General features: G+C 43.7%; 1 protein-coding gene across 1 annotated transcript in view; it reads right to left on the bottom strand.

The window, feature by feature from the left end:
- FLT1 (fms related receptor tyrosine kinase 1) overlaps nucleotides 1–22,900 on the bottom strand; it is a 172,639-nt gene that overhangs the window by 95,393 nt on the left and 54,346 nt on the right. Inside the window, exons 5-10 of the mRNA XM_059995932.1 lie at nucleotides 22,612–22,774; nucleotides 22,368–22,504; nucleotides 19,369–19,543; nucleotides 18,262–18,379; nucleotides 15,989–16,158; nucleotides 15,462–15,621 (exon numbers count right to left, since the gene is read on the bottom strand). Coding sequence (XP_059851915.1) covers nucleotides 15,462–15,621; nucleotides 15,989–16,158; nucleotides 18,262–18,379; nucleotides 19,369–19,543; nucleotides 22,368–22,504; nucleotides 22,612–22,774 — 923 coding nt within the window. The remainder of the gene's footprint in view (nucleotides 1–15,461; nucleotides 15,622–15,988; nucleotides 16,159–18,261; nucleotides 18,380–19,368; nucleotides 19,544–22,367; nucleotides 22,505–22,611; nucleotides 22,775–22,900) is intronic.

Consider the following 22,900-nt stretch of genomic DNA (forward strand, 5'->3'; position numbering starts at 1 on the left):
ATCAGTTCTGGCTCGTTCCAGAGCCTGTGCACTTAACCTGTATGCTGTATATAACATAATATCCACGTTCTATCATCATCGTATAGAAAGAAATTGTCATACTTCAGTGCTTCTTTGTATATAGGGAGAAAAGGCTTCTCAGATATTCACTACACAGATACCATTACTGCAGTGGGGATTGAACGTCTTTTTTTTAGCCCTTTTTGCATAACCTGGTCAACTTCCTCCCAAGATTTGGCAAACAGCTCTCATGATACGTAGCCCAAGTGTACCGAGTGCCCACTGTGTGCATGGTCTGCAACGACCATTTACATTACATTTGTCATCCCATGATTTCTGACCTCAGGTCCCATTCACCTTTACAAACCCATCCCAGGGAAAAACAACGCAGAGCGTGCACCCTTAGGTGCCCTCTTGTGTTCCCCTGTGCTTTTCCTTAGGTGCTGGCTTTGAACAGTTCTGACCGCACACTTTCTGCAGTCCTCCCGCCTTTCCTTCCCCTGCCCCAACCCAAAAAGCAGAGTTGGCACTTCTTTAAAGGATGGATTGTTGCATCTGGTGGAATCAGAGGGGAGAGGTGACCTTTAGCCACGGATGGCTAGTGTCTGTGTTTTCTCCGGAGTGGCCCCCGTGGGAGAAAAGCAAGACTCTCTGAAGTACCAGGTTGAGAGGGTTCAACCCTTCACTCGGCCTTTCTAGAAATTGCCCATTTAGTGCTATGATGTACCTGTGTTATGGTACCTAAGACTCCTGTAGTTATCCAGTGTAAGATTCTCATTTCATAAATGATTTCTAGCAAGTTTAATAGCCACCCCAATCCCAGAAGGTCTACTCTACCACCTGAATCTTAAGATAAAGAGGTGAAGGATCCCCTTTCACCCTATGATAAATGACGTCAGGCTGACCTTTCTTTCAAAATCTCTGTTCTGCTAAATTGGGCTCTTGGTTGGCTGAAGGGAAACCAGTTGTTACTGGGCTGCTTTTAATGTACCAGACTTGGGGTAGCAGCTACACACATGTAAGCTCAACTAATTCTCACGGTCACCCAGTGAAGCAGGTATTATGATCCCCATTTCACAAGTCCCTTTACCAAGAAGGAAAGTGAGACTCACGAAAATCAAATGTCTTACTCATATTCATATAGAAAGTAGCAGACAGATCTGAGATTAGAACCCAGATATTCCTAACTCTTCCTGCCACACCAGAACTCGTCCATCACACGGCATGAATTCTGCTCCCACAGACCACCACCCCGCCCAAACCTTGACCACCATGCTTCAGAGTCATGTGTTAGGAAACTCTGGGGTTCCTCTGAAGCCAACCGGTACAGACACCCAGAGAAGCAAAATATTGGCTTTCAGGAAGCAGAAGTAGCCCCTGGTCCTTTGGGGGAGGGGGGAGGGGGCAGAGGACTATTTTATAATTAACGTTTTTTACATAAATTCTGTTTAGTTCTCGTCATTACAGAGTTTTAATGCTAAAATTATATGAAACCTTGGCCTTCTGTGGGCTGATGAATTTCAGCATTAGACAACATCTCGCAAGAAAATAAAAAGATCCAGCTTTTATTACAATCTTTTTTCCCCTGGTGACTTAAAACTGCTGTCTGCATGATTCCTAAACACGTTCTGGGATGAACGAGGCCTGCATTGTTAGGAACGCCGATACAGCAGCAGCTGGTTTTGAGGGGCCTCTGCGGGGGGCGCACGGTAGTGAGCCGGGCCCTACACCCAACAGTTGCCTACCTGAGCCCGCGCCATCGCCTGGGAAGGAAGGTGTACATACATTAAAGTATAGTTAAAGCACATTTAGTTTGGAGGAGAAAAGGAGGCTCCAGAAAGTTCTACAAAGTCCCAACACACACAGAAGAATCTCCCTCTCTCTCTCTTCTTTCTTGGACGATGAACGCTGAGGACTTGAGTGGACCCTGCTTCTCCACGTGATGGGGTTTGATGGCACGAGCTTACTGTGACTAGAATCTGTAAAGAATCCTGAATCATTTCAAGGGAGGAAACAAAGGGGGAGAGCAGTAATAGAGAGCAAATCGAGGCTGTAAAACGTCTTTTAAAAAAAGTGGAGAGGGAAAAAGAAAAAAAAAAGACCACCTGGAACCGTGCCCGAGGGCACGACCGGGCGGCTCCCCAACCGTGCGCCATCCTGCAGAAGGGCCTCGTGTAAACTTTCCTGCGCTCCTGCGTGTGTCGTGTCAAAACAGTAGCGATCGTGTGTCTGAGCCATCAGATTAATAGAATCTGCAACACTATCTTTTCCCCTTCTCTCACATTCTCTTAAAACAAATAGAACAATATAGAGGAGAGGATGCTGGCAGAAAAAGGCGTGTTTAGACAGAATGGTTCCTGCCCCTTTTGCTCCAGGAAAAGGGCCTGGGCGTCCAGGCTGGTCACAGGGTCAGGCTGGGGGGATTTTGTTGGTAGGGGCGGCGACTTCTTGCCCAGGGAGAGACCTCGTGACGCCTTGGAGCCCATACTGAAAACTACTTCTTGTCTGAATGGCGACGGGGGAGTGGAGAAGGCTTTTCGGGGACTGAAGGCTGGGGTCAGCTCCCGGGACAATGGTGGAGGTGATCCAGCGTCCTGGCCACCTCTGTTTAGATAAGAGCTTTTCCGTGAGCGTCTTGGCCTGCGCCGCTTCCTGCTCTCGAGGGCCCCGCGGTCCATTCACACTCAGAACAAGGCCTGTCTTCCCAGCCTCTGCTTTCCTTCCTCCTCTCTCTCCCGCTCGCCTCCCCCAAGAGCCCCAGAGACTCCCCCGCCCCTGACTCGCTCTCTTTTAGGGAATCTGGGCCAAGGCATCCCGACAGTCCCACACCGGGTGACCAGGAGGCCAAAGGGTGGGTACCTACTCGGTTACACCCAGATAGGAGCCTCGCAGAGGCCATCCATTTTCTTCATTCATTTTTCTGCCCTAGTGAAAGGCTGGTCAGCAGAGGAAGGGTGATTCGATAAATAAAAAAACCTTCAGGGAAATGTTAGGAGTGGCTACAAATAACATCCTTTAACACACCCAAGGAGCCTTAAGGTATTAACTCCAGTCGCTCAGTGAAGCATATTTCAAGCTATGGTTACGTTTTGTTCGCCTATTACTTATTACACGGTGGTCAGTACGGAAACGTCCAGGAGGCCTTCGGCGTGGGGGTAGGGAATCACATTTAGCAGAAATTCTAGAGCTAGTCAGACCTGAGCTCAGATCATGGTTTTGCAACCGTCTGGTTATGGAATGCTGGATGGCAAGGCTGGGAGAACCATCGTCACAGGGAATTGATCAGAGGACTTACAGTCTTTTTAGTCCCTTGAATAGTTCTGAAATCACTGGGTCATGTCAGCCCACAGAACCATTTTTAATAAATTGTACATTGGTGTCACGCCACCGGTCACCAGGGAGGGAGGTGGTGATTACCAGTCCTGTGACACTCTCTGTACTAGAAATGTGGTCGAAGGGTTCGTCTGCTAAGACTACAGCACACAGAGGGTGAGAGGAGAAATCATTCTTCTTGGATTTTAGTTCCCTGAAAAGTTGTACTTCTGCTACGCTTTTATCTTATGGGCCCCTTCTTCTCGCAAATGTCTATTACACGTCTCTTTCTCTCTCTTGACAACTAAGGTGTAAAGCATGTGGGCCGTATCTCTGTCTTACCCCATTTTCATCCAGATTTGTTAAATTATTAATTGTACTTTTCTATGAACCGCCTCGAATTCTTTGGGCACGGATGTGTTTTTAACATTGCCAACTCAAAGGAAGCAAAGCCACGTTGCCACGTCTTACCAGTTTTCTTATAGGGATTAAAAAAATAGAAGGGAAACAATTCAGAGAAGATCGTTTTGCATCGTCAAACACGTGGGTGGATGCTAAGTGAGTTAATTGGTGTAACATGCTCGGCACAGTGCCTGGTCCACGGCAGACAGGTCACTCATGTTAGCCGTGATTATCGGACCAGATTGAGAGCTACTTAAGAGTGGGGACTAGGTCTTATTCATCATCCTAACCTCAGGGCTTAGGGGAAGCAGAAGAGCACACGTGTCCTCGCTCAGCTATGGCCTGACGAGAAGAGCGAATCCCGATAATGCATTAGATGGGGACTCAACCTCACGTGGGTGTCAACCCTGCCATCCATCACTCACCTCAAACGTGCTGAAAAAGGGACACTGCTGACCCTCCAGTGACCTCACACATCCCGCCTCAACCAAGCGCTGTGTCACCATCATCAGGGCTGTCCGTTCCCAAGGAGGAGTATTAATGACCTGGGATGAACCCATCACAGCGTCTGACGGGTTGATAGTGGTGGACAGTTTCATCTCAAGCAATGATGCTGAAATGTGGAGAAGCACCTTCTGGGCTGATAGAAAATAACTAACCAGCAGTGGACTTCTCCTGTCTTCAATTACTAGCACCATTTGCTAGGCAATTACTAGCACTGATTCAAATAAAAATTAATCTGTTCACACACATTCAAGAAGTAGAATCATGTCCTCTGAAAGAAGTACAGGATTTATCTCCTTCCATCATTAAGGATATGGTTATTGAAGAGATAAGTCAAGTGCATGGAAATATATCCGTAGACAATTGAGCACAAGCAAGTAGAATGTCCAGAGCCCATGCGCTACTGCAGGCTGGACAGTACGTGGGTCAATGAGGGTCTGAATAGCTGAGGCAGAATTCAAACGCAAGTAGGTCCAGGATATTACAGCTCCTCTAACTTCCTGCATAATCTGAAGATTCTGTCATTTCTGGTCCCATCTTAATTTCTTTGCAGTAAATCACCATAGTCAGAAGACCTGTCCAAAGACGCAAGCATGCTTCCTGGGAGAACGTGAACCCGACAGCATGGATCGTTTTGTCAGATTGTCAGTGTTCACAGGATACTTGTGTGTATCTGATGCTACTTCAGAGGGAAGGAGCTTTGCAGTGGGCGGCCCCAGAGCAACCAAAAATACTGGAAAACTTTAAGCAAAACAGACTTGGGCTAAGTACCACTGGGCTAAGTACTTCATATATATCATCTCATTTAATTCTCCTAAACAACCTTAGGATGTCAGTGCTGTTACCTCGATTGTACCGATCAGGAAACTCGGACCCAGAGAGGTGGTTTACTTTGCCCAGAATCACCCAGCTGGTAGGTGGCAGTAGGTGGCAGAGCCGGGATTCAGGCTCCAGGGCCCATGTCCTTAAACTCTAGACTATACGGCCTTTCTGCATCCTCATGCCTTTTAAAAGTAGCTCTTGATGTCATCACACAGGCTTCTCAAAGCATCTTTGCTTTCTGGATCATGAGCTTTTGACCAAAAATTATTCAACTTAATGTCTACAGAGTTGTAACACCACCAAGCCTCATAGTGACAGATGAAGTGCTGGGTGGTGACATGCTTGGAGAGTCACCGGCTGGCTCACTGGGACGAGGGAGAATCAAAACCAAATCAGGAAAGGGCGCTTCGGACCTGACGTGGAATTTCTTGAATGGGGGCTAAATAATTTGCCAGCCAGTCCTTCTGCTTGAGCTCGCCTTCCCTGGCCAGTGCCCCGGTACCCTGCTCTCTGGTTACCAGGGTCCCATCCCCCACCACCCACTGCGCTGTCAGCGTGACGGACTTGTTCCTAACAAGGTCTCTGGAACTCTCTGTGCCTCATCTAGGAAACGGTAGTAACCATAGTCCCCTGCGTCGTAGAAGTTCTGTTAGAATTAAATGAGGTGATACGTCTAAAGCCCAGATTAAGCACTTATCCTATAGACAGGTGCTTAATAAGTTTCAGCTCTAAGGAAAATAAAAATAGAAACCCTAGGCCCTGCAGTCTTCTAAATTGGCCATAACCTTCTGTTTGGTGCTAAGTAGCTTCTAAACACCCATTTTCGTTTTCCTCACCTTACTTATCCAAAGACTTTTCCACACTCACAAAAGAGGATTTCTCAATAAGGTAGCAATCCGTGATCATCTCACGTGGTTTTCAGTGTTGAGGACAAGGGGTATGGAACATGAAAGGCCTAAGAAAAATGGGATAATAAGCAGCTGTACAACTTTTTAAAAGGCCTGAGTGAAAACCTGAGCCTTTGACCTTCTGACCTGGAAGGCGAGCTTCAGAGCTGCAGCGCACATGACACGGGCCGAGGACGGGAGAAAGAGCCCCACCCCCGAGTCTGTACAAGTCCGTCACGCTGTCAGCGCAATGGGGTGGGCGGCGGGGGGGGAACCCTGGTAACCAGAGAGCAGGGTACCGGGGCACTGGCCAGGGAAGGCGAGCTCAAGCAGAAGGACTGGCTGGCAAATTATTTAGCCCCCATTCAAGAAAGTCCACATAAGGTCCGAAGCGCCCTTTCCAGATTTGGTTTTGATTCTCCCTCATCCCAGTAGCCAGCCGGTGACTCTCCAAGCAACTCCTCAACCATCCTATCCCCGTGCCCCTCTCTCACATCTGTCCCTCCCCCTTTCCATCTGACCTCCCAGTACCTTCCCATCACCTTTAGGACCCAGATCTTCCCTCTCCACACTGCTCCCCCTTAACTGCAGGGCTCACCGTCTGCCACCCACGGAAGCCACGTTGGTTCGCTTATTCAACCAGATTATAAGCACTTCCCATGGGGACTCTATACAATGTCGTGGTGGAAATAAGAATACACAGGAATAATAAACAGAACGCCAAGACTTGGGTCCAATCCTGGGCTTGCCATTATCTAGCTGTGAGGTGAGGGGTAATTATCTTTGAGTCTCAGTTTCTCATCTCTAAAATAAGCTTTTTTTTAATCTCTAAAATGTCTTCAACTCTTTTTTCTTAATTTTTAAAAATTTTTATTGGAGTAGAGTTGATTTACAGTGTTGTGTTCGTTTCTGCTGTACAGCAAAGTGAATCGGTTATACATATACATACATTCACTCTTTTATAGATTCTTTTCCCATACAGGTCATTACAGAGTATTGAATAGAGTTCCCTGTGCTGTACAGTAGGTCCTTATTAGTTATCTGTTTTATATATAATAGTGTATATATGTCAATCCTAATCTCCCAATTTATCCTCCCTCCTCCTTTTCCCCCTGGTAACCATAAGATTGTTTTCTACATCTGTGACTCTATTTCTGCTTTGTAAACAAGTTCATTTGTATGATTTTTTTAGATTCCGCGATATCATACGATATTTAAAATGTCTTAAATTCTAAGCGAATGAATCGTTCAGAGTGACTAGATCCAGCCACGCTGAGGCTGAGGTTTGCAGCCTCCGTGTGCCCGTTTCACACACTCATCGGCTGTAAGCTCTCCCTCTTTCTCCTTCATCTCCTTTCATCAGTCTTCCGTGAGCTCTGTGAGGCCCCCGGAGGGCTGAGTGCTTGCTGAATCCTGACCTAGAAAATTAATCCTGAACAATGAGCGAGAGGGAATGGGACTTCCCTGCAAGAGATCAAAAACGCCTGCGTGGTGTGCAAGTCACAGGGAGGAAAGTGGCCACAGGAAAAGTGCCCAATTAACTGTTTGACTTGCTGTCCTCCTGAGGTTGGTCCTATTCAGGCTCGCTCATCCCCTTGGGCTTTCTAGCCCCTCAGAGGGTCTCCTCCCACCTGCAGGTTTGGGGCCTGAACCAGCATCTCATCATCCCTGGTTCCCGAAGAGACGGTACTAGGGGAGTCAAATTCCCCCAACGGCCGCTCACCTCCTTCTCCAGCCCCCGTTCAACTCTAACTCAACCGGTGGACTCTGTGATCAGTGGGGACAAGAGTAAACCCAAGAAGTGAGGTCAGTGCTCTCCTACCCGTGTCCCCTCGGGGATTTCGGTTCCTTTCTCTGGGAGCCGACGGTGACCCACCTGAGGAGTCCCATGGGTCACCCATGAATAGTAACCTTCTGAAATGCCAACCTACTTAGCCTCTTTTACTCCACGATCTGAAAACACCTGAGAAATAACTTTCTGAGCTTCAGTTTCCTTATGGGGAAATTACGGCCATGATGTAGGATTGCTGCCCAGATTACGCATAATGTGGAAAGGGATGGGCGCGACTTTGGCACTAGAAAGGGCTGGTTGATGGAGTCTCTCCTACAGCTATTATGAAGTAGTCAACTGCACTCACGGGGACCAAACATCCCATGAGGCTTCCAGAGAAGGTATGAAGAAGCAAGTATTGGAGCTCATTATGAAGCACTACCTGGACCAGAGTCTAAATCCATCACACCCTTCCTTCTACTCCAGTCCACCAGGTTCTGCTTTTTCACCTACAAGGGCAGTGAAGTTACATGATAAACCACAGACAAAGGTCCATATTTCAAGAAACAGTCTCCCAAGCCAATAGAGAGAGAACTAAAATGCCGCTTTCCAAGGACAGGTGCATGTTGTACAAGTGATTTCTCCTATTTATGTATGACTAAGGATCTTGTGTCAGGACAGGAGTTTCTAGATTCAGTCATGAAAATGCCCCCTTCCATTTTTAAAATCTGTGAATATGGGCCAAAGACAGTACGCGAGGTTCTGCCAATCTTCCCAAATTGTGTGTCACTACCTTCTGGTCCTCCTAATCCTGGGAAACTACACTGAACTTTGCTCAAAAGTTCCCTCTAAAAACCATGCAGCATGGACTTCCTATGATTCAGCCTTTTGGCTTAATTTAAGCACATAATGAAACGTTTGATAGGAATTACAGGAGACAGTTAATTAGGAACAATTATTCATCGGACTCCCTGAATTCCTACGAAGAGTGGGAAAAGAGGAAAAAATCTCGCAAAGTGTAGAAAAGTGGCAAAGAGGCATCTGGCAAACGAGCTCGCGCTCTGTTCTCAGGTCTCTGCATGAACTCTTAATAAGGGCTGTTGTCAGAGCACTCACATGGGGTGGCAAGCACTTCCTCATCTCGTAATTATATAACAGAACGCAAGACGCTGCCCATTAGCAAGTGAGCAGTCACTTGGCGTGTGATGAAAGCTTCCCGGAGATGGCCAGATTTACTCCGTTGTTTGTTTAAGCTCAAAGTCCTGCTCAAGTGGGCTTGGGGGGAAGTGGTCGCCTTCCAAGTCCCCGTTTTGATTCAGGGTTTTGCGTGTGGCAAGTTAAAATTCTCTGGAGCCTGCCTGGTTTGAGTCTGCATACACACACGAGACGTGGATACAAACTGTATGTGTACTTAAAAGGCGCGTGCTAAATATGAAAACGTGTAGACTGCGGTCACATTTCCAAAAGAAGAGGTCTGCTTAAATGACAGCTTCCCTCAGACACTGACCTACATCTAGCCCCCAGGAGATGCTGACTTTTTCAATGCTTAAATTGGTAAGACTTTCATTCTGTAGACAGAAAATCCAATACAAAACTGTTTCAGCATAGAAAGAATAGACATTCACGCTGGTAGTCAATTAAATTTGGGTCCTTGAATACATTTCTCATTAACTACCATTAGCAACTGTTTTGTCTTTGCCCTGTTAATTTTACGTACCCCTCTGATGCACAAAACTGTGTTTCCCCCAAATGATCTAGACCTAACACATCCCTAATGATTCAGGCCTTCCTTTCTTTGCCAATTTGGTGATGTAAACAATAGAGAAATGCAATTAGGCAACTTCTGAGAGTTCCTAGACGCCTCTGTCCTCCCTTGTTTTGTAGGCCACCCCCTGCCACCCCTCCCCCACTAAAACCCCTAGCACACTTAGTCCTGGAGTGGTCTCCTCATGGAACACTCACGCTGAGCAAACGAAGAGTGTTCCAGAAATGGGGAATCAAATTGTGAGGCAGGGAATGTTATTTTCTCTTTCCTTTCTTTTTTGATTGAAGTATAGTTGATTTACAGTGCTGTGACAGGGAATATTATTTTCTATCAAACGTCTAAACACATAATTATTTGAGACGCCAAAATCCGATTTACTTTCTAGAGTTTTGCAAGCAGGTCCTTGAGATTCCACGGATGTCTTTTAGGCTTTTCTTAGCAAACCCACAATTTTAGTTAAGAAAGTAACAAAGAATACCCTAGCCCCTCCACCTTCCATGAGTTGAGAATCCAACTACAGTGTTTTGCATTCTGAAGGGGTTCATTGGCAAAACACCAAGTGAATCAAGCAAAGTTTTAGGGCTCACTGGGCAAAGAATGATAATGCCTTGGTCTGTAGGGGCTGGACCAAAACTGACAGAGGTCGTCCAGGTTGACACCGGTGGTGGAGGAGCTGCTGCATTTTTTTCTTAATGGGTGATTATTGACATTACTGAGTCAATTCTGTACCACGGAATACATAACCACAAGTAAGACTTTTCTTATGACCATTCTATTTTCATAAGTTGGTTTTTGTTTTCTGTTAATTTGGCCGTGATCTTCAGAGTTAATCCTCAGGTCCAATGGCTTTATAATTTGTAAGAAGCAGAAGGAAAATAGTGTGCAACAACTAGGAAATCATTTCAAGCTTTTTTGAAGAAGATGTCGTTTCAAGTGAATTTCTTACTTCACTCGTTACTCAGTGGGTATTATAGGAAAGGGGAAGCACAGCAGTTACCATTCACAGAAGGGGAAATTGAAGCCCAGATTAAATAACTGGCCAAGGTCACACAGAAGTCAGGGACTGGGCCAAGAATAGAACCCATTTCCTTGATTCCCAGGTCTCTATCCCCAAGACTGTGGAGGAGAGATCCTGCAGGTCCGTATATAGAGAGGGTAAGTAATCACCAAATAGATCTGACTTTACATAATTAAACAAATTCTAAACACAAATGCTATGTATCTTTGTTTTGTACACAGTTGGTGCCCAATCAATATCTGTGTGACAACAGACGGTTGACAGTATATTTAGACTGAATACTGACCACGTGCAAAATGCATTGTAAGATGTGGGCAATGTCAACACGGCAGAAGTAGCAGAGATTTCTCTCTACCTATTTTTATTGATCATCACAGATAGTGGATGAAGGAAATGAGACTTTCACAAAGAATCTACTATACCTAAAACTTTTTCCATTAAAGAACGATGATATAGGGACTTCCCTGGTGGCACAGTGGTTAAGAATCCGCCTGCCAATGCAGGGGACACAGGTTCAAGCCCTGGTCCGGGAAGATCCCACATGCCGCGGAGCAACTAAGCCCGTGCGCCACAACTACTGAGCCTGCGCTCCAGAGCCCGCGAGCCACAACTACTGAAGCCCACACGCCTACAGCCCATGCTCCACAACAAGAGAAGCCACCGCAATGAGAAACCCGCGCGCTGCAACGAAGAGTAGCCCTCGCTCGCCACAACTACAGAAAAGCCCACACGCAGCAGCACAGCCAAAAATAAATAAATTTATATATAAAAGAATGATATATGCAACGCTATCAGTGTAATTTATTTATAACCTGGAAATGATGATTTGTGATGGTTAGATGGGGAGAGGGAATTAAAATAGCCTGTGATCTAAAGAATGTTTGTTGTAAAACCCAAGCTGCCACCATTAAAGGCTGCCGGCCTTAAACCTCCTTATAGAAAAGAACCATACTGCTCTTTCCTCATTCCTCCTGGGTTCCTCAAATCCATCCCCCTTCCATTCCCTAAAGAGGGGCCCCTTCCAAAAAGTCTAATATTGTTCCTTTACAGACCATCCTCCGCTGAGTGGGCAACCTTATCCACATGATATTTCCTGTGAGACTGGACCAGTGCTGTGGCGAAGCTTATCAAGGACCATGAGATGGAGACCAGCTCACTGCGTGGGCGGTGAGTCGTCCTACTTAGTTCTTCAAAATGCAGCGGGGGAGGTGAATTTCTAGAAGTCTCGAGTGGGCTCTCCGAGCAGGGGTCAGCTCTCTCACGTCCCGCTCTGCCCCTTCCCAGCCTCGGCCAACCCACAGCCCAGAACCACTTCCTCCTATGGCAGGAAACAAACGAATGGGGCTGGCCACCCAACTGGGGAGTCACTTTATTCCCCCTTTATACATTTGAGCTTATTCTCACTTTTGCCTAGCTCACCTACATGGCCGTTTTTTTTCTTCTTCTTCTGAAAAATCATAAATATTATTTTCCTCAATTCTGTAACCCAGACCTCCTAGAGATTTCTATTTCTAAGGCACGGCAAAATTACATTTTACTTTCCACAGTTTGTGTTCACTTCTCAGAAATATTAGGTAAACATTCTCACTGTTGTGAAACTAGGTCTACAGCAGGCAGAAAATTCTTTTCAAGTTCCTTAAAAGTTTCAGAGCCTTATTGAGAGACATTTACCCTAACGCTAGCAGTAATTACAACCTTGCATTATGTCCATGGCACTCTGTACCTTTCCCAAATACATTGCCTCACTGGTGCTCATATTCTCTATGAAGTACATGGAATTACCTCTATTTTATATGAACAGAAGCTGTAAACTACACACATGTGAAAGGTACTGTAAGTTCACCATCCTTCTGTGTGCTCCCTGGGTTTATGCTCAGGCTGACATGGGGCAAGTTTAGGACAATCTATTTAAGGAGTCCCTGCTGGCTGCTAAGCATGAGAAAAGTCCCTCATTCGGTGCTAATAACTTATTTTTTTTTAATTCAAAAGAAATCGTCTACTTCTACTACTTTACCACCCATATCTGCAGAAAAGTAAAAGGGGGGAAAGATTGTGCTGTATTTCCCCTCAGCTCATTACGTACATGAGTCTAAAAGTAACCACCCCTGCCCCATCCTTACTCTTAATGTTTTATGAGAACAAATTCTACGTGAATCAGAAACCACAGTGTTTAAAAATGGGGTAAGCTGCTGAGTTACGTTCTTTTTCAAAAAGGAGGAAGTTTCTGTTAAATTTATTTATGGCTCTTAATACCCACAAAGATGAACTAGTTGAGCAGTTGTTCTGATCGTTTTAAAAAATATTTATTGGATTCCAGAAAACTATACAATTTAAGTCTGAACTTCTTTACTTTAGACCCATTAACCTTGGGCCATATTAAACCAATTAATAATTTTGAGCTACTGAAAACATATACCTTCTAACCTCAAAACTAATGCTTTGGTTGTGGTCCTTATATAGATCTACCCCTTAACTAGAGCCTCAAATTTAATACCAAGAACTATTCTACATATTCAAGAGTAATGTGTATATATTAATCACCTAATCTCTTTTGACAATGATGCGCAGATACCACTCTGCAACTACGTACCATGTAACCCAGAATAAGTAAGATTTTAAAAATTCACGGAATGGAACATCCCTTATTCAAATGTCACTAAAATTCCTGTCTGCAACTGAAATTAAGTATATAAAATAGATTTTATATAAAATAGATTTATATAAAATAGATTTATATAAAATAGATTTATATAAAGACATATTTGAAAAATTTTAGTAGTAAAAGAGGGCTTCATTTACCTGTCAGTTTGAGCTTTTCTCTCTCTGCAGGGTAAAATCGAATTCTCCAATTTGCTTTCTAGTGCACAAAGGTCCCATATATCTTTCTGAAAATTATTTCTACGTTAAATGTACTGATTTAACCACCAAGCATCAAATCTGGACCTGACACAGGTAAGCTACTCAGTCTACTGACTTTAAAAATGAGAGCTGCTTAGGGATATGCACATTTCCTGCAGATAATTTCAAGCAACAATTTGAATCATCACTGAAAGAGTTAAAGCTTTCATTTCTGATCTGTCTTGTGATCGGTTAAAAAAGAAAGAATGCCTTTAACGTTAAGAGAATAAGTCAAATGGCCAACAAACATTTACTGAAGATGTAAGGTACTGCTCTGAATTTTGAGAGAATTCCAAGAGGAATACGATATCCTTCCATGCCTCGGCAAGCTTACTCTATAACGCGGGAGAAGGATCCCATACGCCACAAAGATATCAGAAGAAGAGAGGTAACGTTTACAAAGTTTCGCTCCAGCTGACCTCATTCCCCAAACCATATTTTATTAGCATTATTCAAATCTAACTTTATAATATTATTTCTATCATTCATAATTGTTATTTTCTCATAGTTACTAGCTCTAATCCTAAACAGAGCTGAAATTTTAGATTGGCTCCTGTCAAAACAAAAATTAAGAATATCTTAAAAAGGCTGTTATTCCATAACAGGTATTCCTGTTCCATAAAGGTATTCCATACCTTTATCCAAACCTAACAGCTTAAGTTAGTTATTTTAAATTTATTTGCAAGTTAGGTTAGCACAAATACTTAAAGGGACAAGTCCATAAATATGGATGTCCATCTCCAAATCAGCAAAATAAATAAAATCTCAGTAGATCTCACTTTCTTTGGGGTTGAATGATCACAGTGGTAAAGAAAGTATTCAAGATATGCTTTTTCTTAGCAAATTCAAGATATTTCTGTTCTTAGCAAATGATTCACTTAGATGAGAAATCAGATGTGTGGAAACAGCTACTACTCAGGAATCCCGTAACTTACCAGTAACTTTCACGATCAGAATGATATGCCTTAAAATACTAAAACACAAGATGAAGACAAGTTGAAATTGCAGGAAGAATCTAGAAAACCAAATAGCCTCTTCCGTTTGTGCCAGAATTACGTCATATTTCTTTTTTATCAAGCTAATTAAAAAAAAAAAATGCAATTCTCCCAACCACTCTGCTAGTGGAATTAAAAGCAATAAAGAAAATATTTGGCCTAATGATAATTCTTGAGCAGTCTCAATACTATCTTACTTGATAGTTGCACCTACCAATTCTATTCCTGTCCTTCAAATTTGCTCCCATGAACTATCATTAGTGTCAATCCTCTAGACTAAACAGTAATGGAAAACAACAAACAGGGCTCGGTCATCAACAGGAAGCAAGGAAACACTGCACAGTTAACCAAGGGCAGGGCTGAATTCATTCAGCAGATACACCCTGAGCATCTGTGTGTGCCAGACACGGTGCCGGCCCCTAAAGACAGAGAGGTGCTGAATCAGCTCACAGCTTAGAGAAAAGACAAGTGTACGCACACCTCGTGATGTGACAGTGGTGTCAGCAAAGTGCTGTTCATGCTGAGGAGGGAGAAAGGGGGTCTGAATGAGAAAATCTGGAGGGTGGGGAAGGTGACAGCCTTGTGGAGCCTGGAAAGATATAGGAGGACCTCCTAGGAAGCAGAAAATGCATGGAAGCTCATTTCCGACAGATGAAGGAGCATGCTCAGAGCCTAGGAAAGGTAATGATCTTCAGCGGTGGGAAGATCTGATGCCATACCCGGTGCTTACAGAGTGGGAAATGGGGAGACCAGTGTAACTGATGCAGTGGTGGAGCCAAAGTCTGGGTGTTCTCGGTTGGAAAGCAAGAGATGCGAGTTCCAACCTGAGTTCCAAAGAACGGCTCACAGGGCCACCTTCATTCTGTCCCTGTGCTCCTAGCCTTAAACTGTAAGCTAGAGAGAAAAATTAAGAAACGGTTAGACATGGGTAAGGAAGAAGAGTAGACATATTGCCTACCTTTTCCCAAGGCAGGGAAAGCCTTTGGCCCCAGTGGACCGCACGTGCCATCTACCAGCTCCCATAAGACCCTTGAGTCCAGGGGTCAAAAAGTATTTGAAAGTTACTCAAGAAACGAACTGTCCCTACCTTGCTTTGGAATGATTATGGTTACAGGGATGCCAGAACCACGTGATGGTAGGTTGAGGGATACCGTAAATGGTGCAAGTCAGGATTTGTCTGCTGCCCAGTGGGTAGAGAGTCGGGTATGGAAACGATGATACAGCCTTTTCATAAATCTGGGGTTTCACTGAAAGGAGAAAATAGGACAGAGGTCAAGAGCTGTTCTCATGACTCCCTCCTGGACCACAGCGAAGGACCACATTCTCGCTGGTGTTGCTGTCAGGGAAACACACATGGACAGAACCCTCGGATTCGTCATCATAACGCCAACTGAAAAGCGTATGTACGTTCCGACCACAATGATAAAAAAAAAAAAATCATATTGCTTATGGAAGAGAGCAAGCAACCATGAAATAGTTGGGATGGGGAATAAGTGGTTTTTAAAACAATTTTTAAAAAAATTTTGCTTTCTTTGTTATACTGACTTTCGACACCAATTTTCACGAATTTCACCCCCCACCAGAACCAAAAGAAAGTCTGAACAGTGAACTTACCATTGACAATTAGAGTGGCAGTGAGGTTTTTTAACACATTTGACTGCTTTAGGCCCAGCAAGATCGTGTAATCCCCCGCGTCTTCGGCAGTCACATCTTTGATGACCAACGCATAGCCACGAACCAAGTAGCGGGCAGATTTCTCAGTGGCTGGTAACCCATCTTTTAACCTGTGGTGAAGGGCACGATCAGTAAGTCATTTCACATGGCCTCTGCAATATCACCTTAACATTGCCATTGAAGGATGTGAGATCCAGTTGAGACATCTTGAGCCTTAGATCCTCAATATTCATTTAAAACATTTAGACACTGACTTTTTAGTAAAGCCCAGTGGGATTTTTAGAAACACTTCACGTTGATTGGCAAAGAGGAAAGAAGTAAGCCGAAAGAAAGGCAAGTGACGGTTTCATGCACCCACACGGACGCGGGTCACCCCTGTGACTTAAGTCTAACCTAGAAGCACAGGCTGATTCCATCTGAGATGTTTTTCAGAGTTCTCCACGAGGCTCCATCAGCAATACCAGGGTCATTGTGAGTCAGATCAACTAGATCACTTCTCCAGATAAAAATAAAAATAGATTTTCCTATTGTGGCCTCATGTGGAGTTCTTATTAGTTATATAAATGGTCACACCAGTTGCCCTTTCATGAGCTCGAGTGAAACCAAGATTATCAAGGTTCTTTCCCATGGGGAAGAAAAGTGAAGGCAAAGAACTCGAACAAAAGGTATAAACTTAAACAGAATGTTTTTAAACTGCAGAGACAGACTTAATGCCTAGATGCCATGCAGCTGCATACAGAACTGGGAGTCAGGCTTGAAGGCTTGTCCTGGCTCTGCCACTGTGTGCCCTGAACTTATCCATTTCAGCCTCAGGTTCTCCGAGTTTCTCAAAGATCTCTTTCACTGTAAAATTCTAGGATTTCCTTAAATGACTGTTCTTTCAATGGGCATTTTTCATCTGTTAGTAGGAGTTTACTGTGTTCTGCATAAAGCTGTCATATTAGGAACGGCATTGGTTCATAGTCATGCATGTGTTACATAGTCATGCAAATTCCCATTACTAGTGGGTCTCAGTTCCAAAGCAGCTAAAACGCCTATGCTCTATTTTGTGACTACAAATCCCATTCTACTATCCTTGAAATTATTTCCTCTATAAACAAGCCAGTATCTTCAAAAATGGGTTGATATTTTTGGTTTGTTTTAGGTCCTTGCTACTTGGCTACTGAAGAAATCAGCAGTGTTGAACGGTTGGGGATACTCTCAGCTACTGAAAGAGGGAATGTACTTCCCTGAGCGATTCAATTCCTATTCAGGAATAATGTACATTCATAATATCTAAAAAGCTTCATAGTAAATTTCCTGTGAAACAAACAAAACAATCTCCTTTCTCCTGCGATGGCATGAAGGGGCATAGCACGAAGTCTCATTTTCTCTTTAATTCCCTATTAACGATCTGAGGAAACTGAAAACAAATGCTCCAGCCATATGATACTGAAAGCAAAACAAGCCACGGTTGAGAGGTTGAGAGTCTATATGGAACGGGCTGTTTTCCTAATCAGTTTTGTACTATTTGTTTAGAATGTGGTGGCGAGAGCCAAAGATCCTGGCGTTGCAAAATGATTTAACAAAATGACAGCAGATTATCAACAGATTACATTGTCTTACAGCAGGTATTGGGCTCGCATTAAAAAAGACCGCCTAAGGAGTTTCTGAATTTGCAAACTTCGAGCCAAAAAACCCTTAATTAGTTCAAGTAAGGCCATGAGTGCATCCCTGCCACTGAATAAGTCTTGTCTCTATTAATGTTTGTTTAATTTTAAAACAAGACTGGAACTTTCAGCCCAGCAGTATCTCAAAGCATTAATTTTCGATAAGAAGAGAATTATTATCCTCCTCACAAGGGCCCACTTCTTCAGGGTTAATAGAGCATGTTACACACTAGAGATGCTTCCTAATCGTTGCTCATTGACATCATAGGAAGGTTGAGAGAGGCACAAATTTAGTCGCAGGGAGTGAATGACTAAACTGAAATGAGCACTCAGAAAAGGAATCCCTTGCTCCATCCTGTAATTTACATTATTTTCCTTCCCCTCCAGCCCTTCCCACCCACTCCCCTCCCAGCCCAGCAATCAGCCCAAGTTCTTAGTTCTTCGCTGCTGTCTGGGAAGCTTGATTTTTTTTTTTTCTTTTCAGGAATTCAAGTCACTGGGCTCCTGCATCTTCCTACTGACAAAGCATATCTGAAGCCGCTAGGAACATAACTGTGAGCCTACCATACAACTTCTGGCGAGGGAAACGCCTTCACTTTCACAGAGAGCCGATAAGACCGCGTGCCAGCTACAGTCTCAAACACCTGCTGCTGTCGAGGTTTCACTGTGATGAATGCTTTATCTTCGAAAAGAGAAGTGATAAATCCATTAGAAAAGACTACATTTATGTAAACAAAAGAAAACCAAAAAAACCCGCCAACCTGCTGCCTCATTCAAGGAGGGTGCAACCAATGACTAAATAGAGCTGAATTAGGATCCAGGCCGTCGCTGAGCCCAAATACTGATTAGTGAATAAAATCACTTCCAAGTACTCTAACTGGTTTAATACTTGCAAAATCAAATGGTCCCAGGGATATAAAAACCCAGTGGCAGGGCAACAGAAATAAAACACCTTAAACAACTATATTGAAACAACAAAAGTATACAGATACTTCTAAAAATCTACCCGGCCAATGTGAATACCACAGGAGAAGGTTGTTCCACGCCCTTCTAAAATAACGAATTTGATATAAGACATCAACTGGAGAAAGTCAGAAGAATATCAAAGGCCGTTGATAGAACGGTCCCCTGGTTTCTGCTCCTTACAAGTTTTTCTTTTCAGTGGTAGAAACAAATAAGGTTTATGAAAGATTCTAAAGAGGGTGAAGTATTTTCTTTACAGAATTTGCCTACTGGCACTGAGCAAAACTAGTAGGACTTCAGGAGCGTAAAACCAGATAGAAGAGCATCAATTCTAAATAATTTATCACAGCATCTTTTTCTCTAACTCAGTAGCAGTGCCTGAGAAATTTCTCCCAGAAAATGAAGGTAAAACGGACTGTATTTTTCTGTTTATATGCAACACTAAATAAAGAATTTCACATAGATTCTAATACCTGACTTATTAGCCACAATAAATTTGTAAGGAAAAGATTCTCTAGCCAGTGCAAAAGTATTACATTTAAAGAACACTTAATGTGATTTGCTCTTTGGCAGGGGCGCGGAGGGGGACAAAGTTGTATTTGTTCATGACAGTGTACCTCTTGGACAAAAGAAAATTTACGTTTGTTTTTTTTTTTATAAAACCCTCCAATTCTGCAATGATTAGAAAGCAGAGCATGGGTTGCTTACCATATATATGCACTGAGGTGTTAACAGATTTCAATGACGGGCCGCTTTTCACATGACAGATGTAAAGTCCTTTGTCTCTGTTCTGCACTTTGTCAATAAAAAGAATGCTGTAGAATACATTGTTGCGGGAATTGCGTCGGTCAATTCGTTGCCTTATAGAGGCTCTCTTATTTATCTAGAAAGAAAACGGGTAACAAACGTAGAAGGAGTCACTGTTGGCGCTCAGAGTTACAGCATTTCTCAGATGATTCCTCAGACTCATATTTTACGCTAAGAGGCAAACCCACCCAGAGCGAGATGCGCACAACCGACATCTCTGTCTCGACGTGTTTCCAACACGTGCCGTGGCAGCACTGACTTAGCACTTCATTTTCCTCAAATGGACTTTCACACACGCTATCTCAACAGTTTCTCACAAGCCAGGGAGATTGGCAGGGTTATTGCCCTTATTGTAGATGAAGAAATTGAAGCATCAGAAACACTGGCCAGTGTAGCCTGGGAACTTGGGTCTTCTGAGTACAAATCTAACTCTTCCCTCTAGCACCTCCCTCTCTAACCAGTGACCTGTTCTCTAGGCAGCGGTATCACACGCAGATTCGGGCCACGATTAGTATCTGGATTAATCACAGGGTTTCTCTTAATACATCACCACGTGAGTTTTCTTTTGCTTCCTTTTAGAAATGAAGGGAAAGATTATGAATCCTGGCTACGCCTATTAAGGCGTAATGATCCTAGTTTCATGATTTCCCGATTTGCGCAAGGCTTGCCAATATCTGCTAAATACCACGAAATGGGTCTGCAAAGCCATCAACAAGTTTAGCCAGCGATCTGGGGGTGGGGGGTGCCGTCCTATGTTTGCAGGCGTCAGGCTCAGCGGTATAAACTGGCCACAATGACCCACTCCTGGCTTTGCGAAGATGAGGTCACGGTGCCTTTTCCTTTCATTGTTCCTTCCTTTCTTTTCTTTCTTTTTTTTTTTAAGCATTGCATTTTATAACACATAATATGTTATTTCCTCCTCTCAGTTCGTCCCCGTGAGGAGGCACGGAAAAAGACTTTGGAAGCTGGTCAAACTAATCTCTGGGTCTTGAACTTAGCGCTCCTGTGTGCCAGGCTGGATAAATTCTACCCACCTGTCCTTCTACTGCCCTGTTGGAACAGACACACGTTACGCCATTTTCTCCATTCTCAGCAGCGACCACAGAGAAGACATCGATCATAGCAATCAAAAATCAGAGACTCTGGGCTTCCCTGGTGGCGCAGTGGTTGGGAGTCCGCCTGCCTATGCGGGGGACGCGGGTTCGTGCCCCGGTCCGGGAGGATCCCATGTGCTGCGGAGCGACTGGGCCTGCGCGTCCGGAGCCTGTGCTCCGCAACGGGAGAGGCCACAGCAGTGAGAGGCCCGCGTACCGCAAAAAAAAAAAAAAAAAAAAAAAAAAAAAACAGAGACTCTGTGCCCTGCATGAAAGACTGAGGGACCATCGGCAACTCTGTTCACGTCGGTATTACTTCTCCCTTCTCCCTTTGAGAAGGCTTTCCTTTCTCGAGTTCGAGTAACATTGGTATTGTTTCTGCCCTGGTACCGTAAAACTGCCCCTGGGTTTCAGAACAGGGTCATCAGCACCGTCCAGCAGCCACGTGTGGCTATTTAAATTAAAATGAGACAAAATGTAAAATTCGGCTCCTTAGTCCCGCAAGCCACATTCCACGTGCTATTAGGCATAGGTGGCTAGTGGCTAGCGTTTCGGACCACTTCCATCACAGCAAGTTCCGCTGGACAGCACCATTTTCGAAGGTTATGGGCATTCAGCAGATGTACTACCATACTCTCACTTACAGCAGCAACACTGACAGGGTACACGTTTCTTCCCTCGTTCCATGTACTGAGTATATGATTTCCATCAAAACCCAGAATATATTACTACAAGTCGTAGCATTTTTATTTCAATGAAACAATACCATTTTCTAGAAAATACCTTATGACTGATGAGTCAATGTGTCCCTACAGGGCACTTGTGGTACCGTTTTGTTGCTAAGTTATTCTGTTTTCATAGCAAGAAAATGTATATATTGTACGGCACAGGGAATATAGCCCAATATTTTCTAGTACCTGTAAATAGAGTATAATCTATAAAAATTCTGAATCACTATGTTGTACACATGAAACGAGGATAACATTGTAAATCAACTATACCTCAATTAAAAAAAAAAAGCTCGGGACTGATGCATTAATCTTAATTATACATGCATAATTTAATCATAAGCTAACTTCGTGGCTGGGCCGTCTGAATGACGTAACAAGTGATTTACCTGGGATATGCCACATGAATCATATAGACATACAAGAAATGGGGCTGGAACCACTTTCAGATGTTTCTTAACAGTTTATCAGAGATTCCCCGCCTATACGTTTTTAAAGCAATGATTGTTTGCAAGGATGTTTAATTTGAATGGGAACACAACTCAGCCTTCATTCTTCTCATTTTTCTGAAGGGCAGAATTGCTCCTTTGTCACTTAACAAATGGAATATTGGATGGCTGGGTTGTACTATCTTTTCCAAACATGCTCCAATCAGGTGCCTGCGTGTCTGCCAGTCTCTTAAATTAATGCGCCGAGACAACTTTTTGTTGTTGTTTTTACAAAAGATAGTCCCTGCCTGCCATGTACTGATAAATTTCTCTCTCATCTCTAAATCCTAGAGAATCATTTCCAAGGATGAAACAATCCCCTTTTCCACCCAGAATCATGCAATAGAAATACCAGCCTATACACTTCAAAACAAAACCTCCAGACATCAAAAGACCGTATCTCTGCCTATCACACTCATGAAATGTCAGGCAAGGGAAGCACCCAAACCAAACCCACAGTTTCTTTATTGACTTGAACTGCCAGGAGTCAGAATATTCTGCTTTTTCCCACTTCAAAAACTCAGTTTAGCATTTCACTTGCTAAAACTAAATACTGTCCTATAGAAGAAATAGAAAAGTAGGTCACTCACTTCCCCAGGGTAACTCCAGGTCATCTGAACTCTCGTGTTCAAGGGAGTGGTGGCCGTGCAGTTGAGGGTGAGAGCGTGACCTCTAAGTAATCTGACTGGGCTTGGCGTGCTGATTTGGACGTCTGTGATTGTGTTGGCTGCAAGCATAAGAAGTCACATTTTTTTTTACAAAATCAACGTTTCATTAAGCAGATAAACCCTTGAGTATTCTGGGTTATGCTCATGCTTTCGGAACATCACTTACTTTGTCGAAGTGTGAGATAGTTTGTCTTGTACTCATGTCCGTTGACTGTTGTTTCACAGGTCAGAAGCCCTATTTCTTTGTATGTTGCATTTGATATTATAAAGCCCTTCCTACTGTCCCACGTTATTCTTTTTCCATCAGGGATCAGAGTATCAAATGGAAACTGGAAAAAGAAGAAACATGCTTTCACAAAATCGTATTAGCGCTGTGGTAAGAGATTCCCTCATAGTTTGTGAAAATGTAATTTTTACCGCAAATGAGAATAGAACAGGCAAAAACTCCAGGTAGT

Source organism: Delphinus delphis, chromosome 18, assembly GCF_949987515.2.
Source record: "Delphinus delphis chromosome 18, mDelDel1.2, whole genome shotgun sequence".
In the NCBI taxonomy this organism is placed as follows: domain Eukaryota; kingdom Metazoa; phylum Chordata; class Mammalia; order Artiodactyla; family Delphinidae; genus Delphinus; species Delphinus delphis.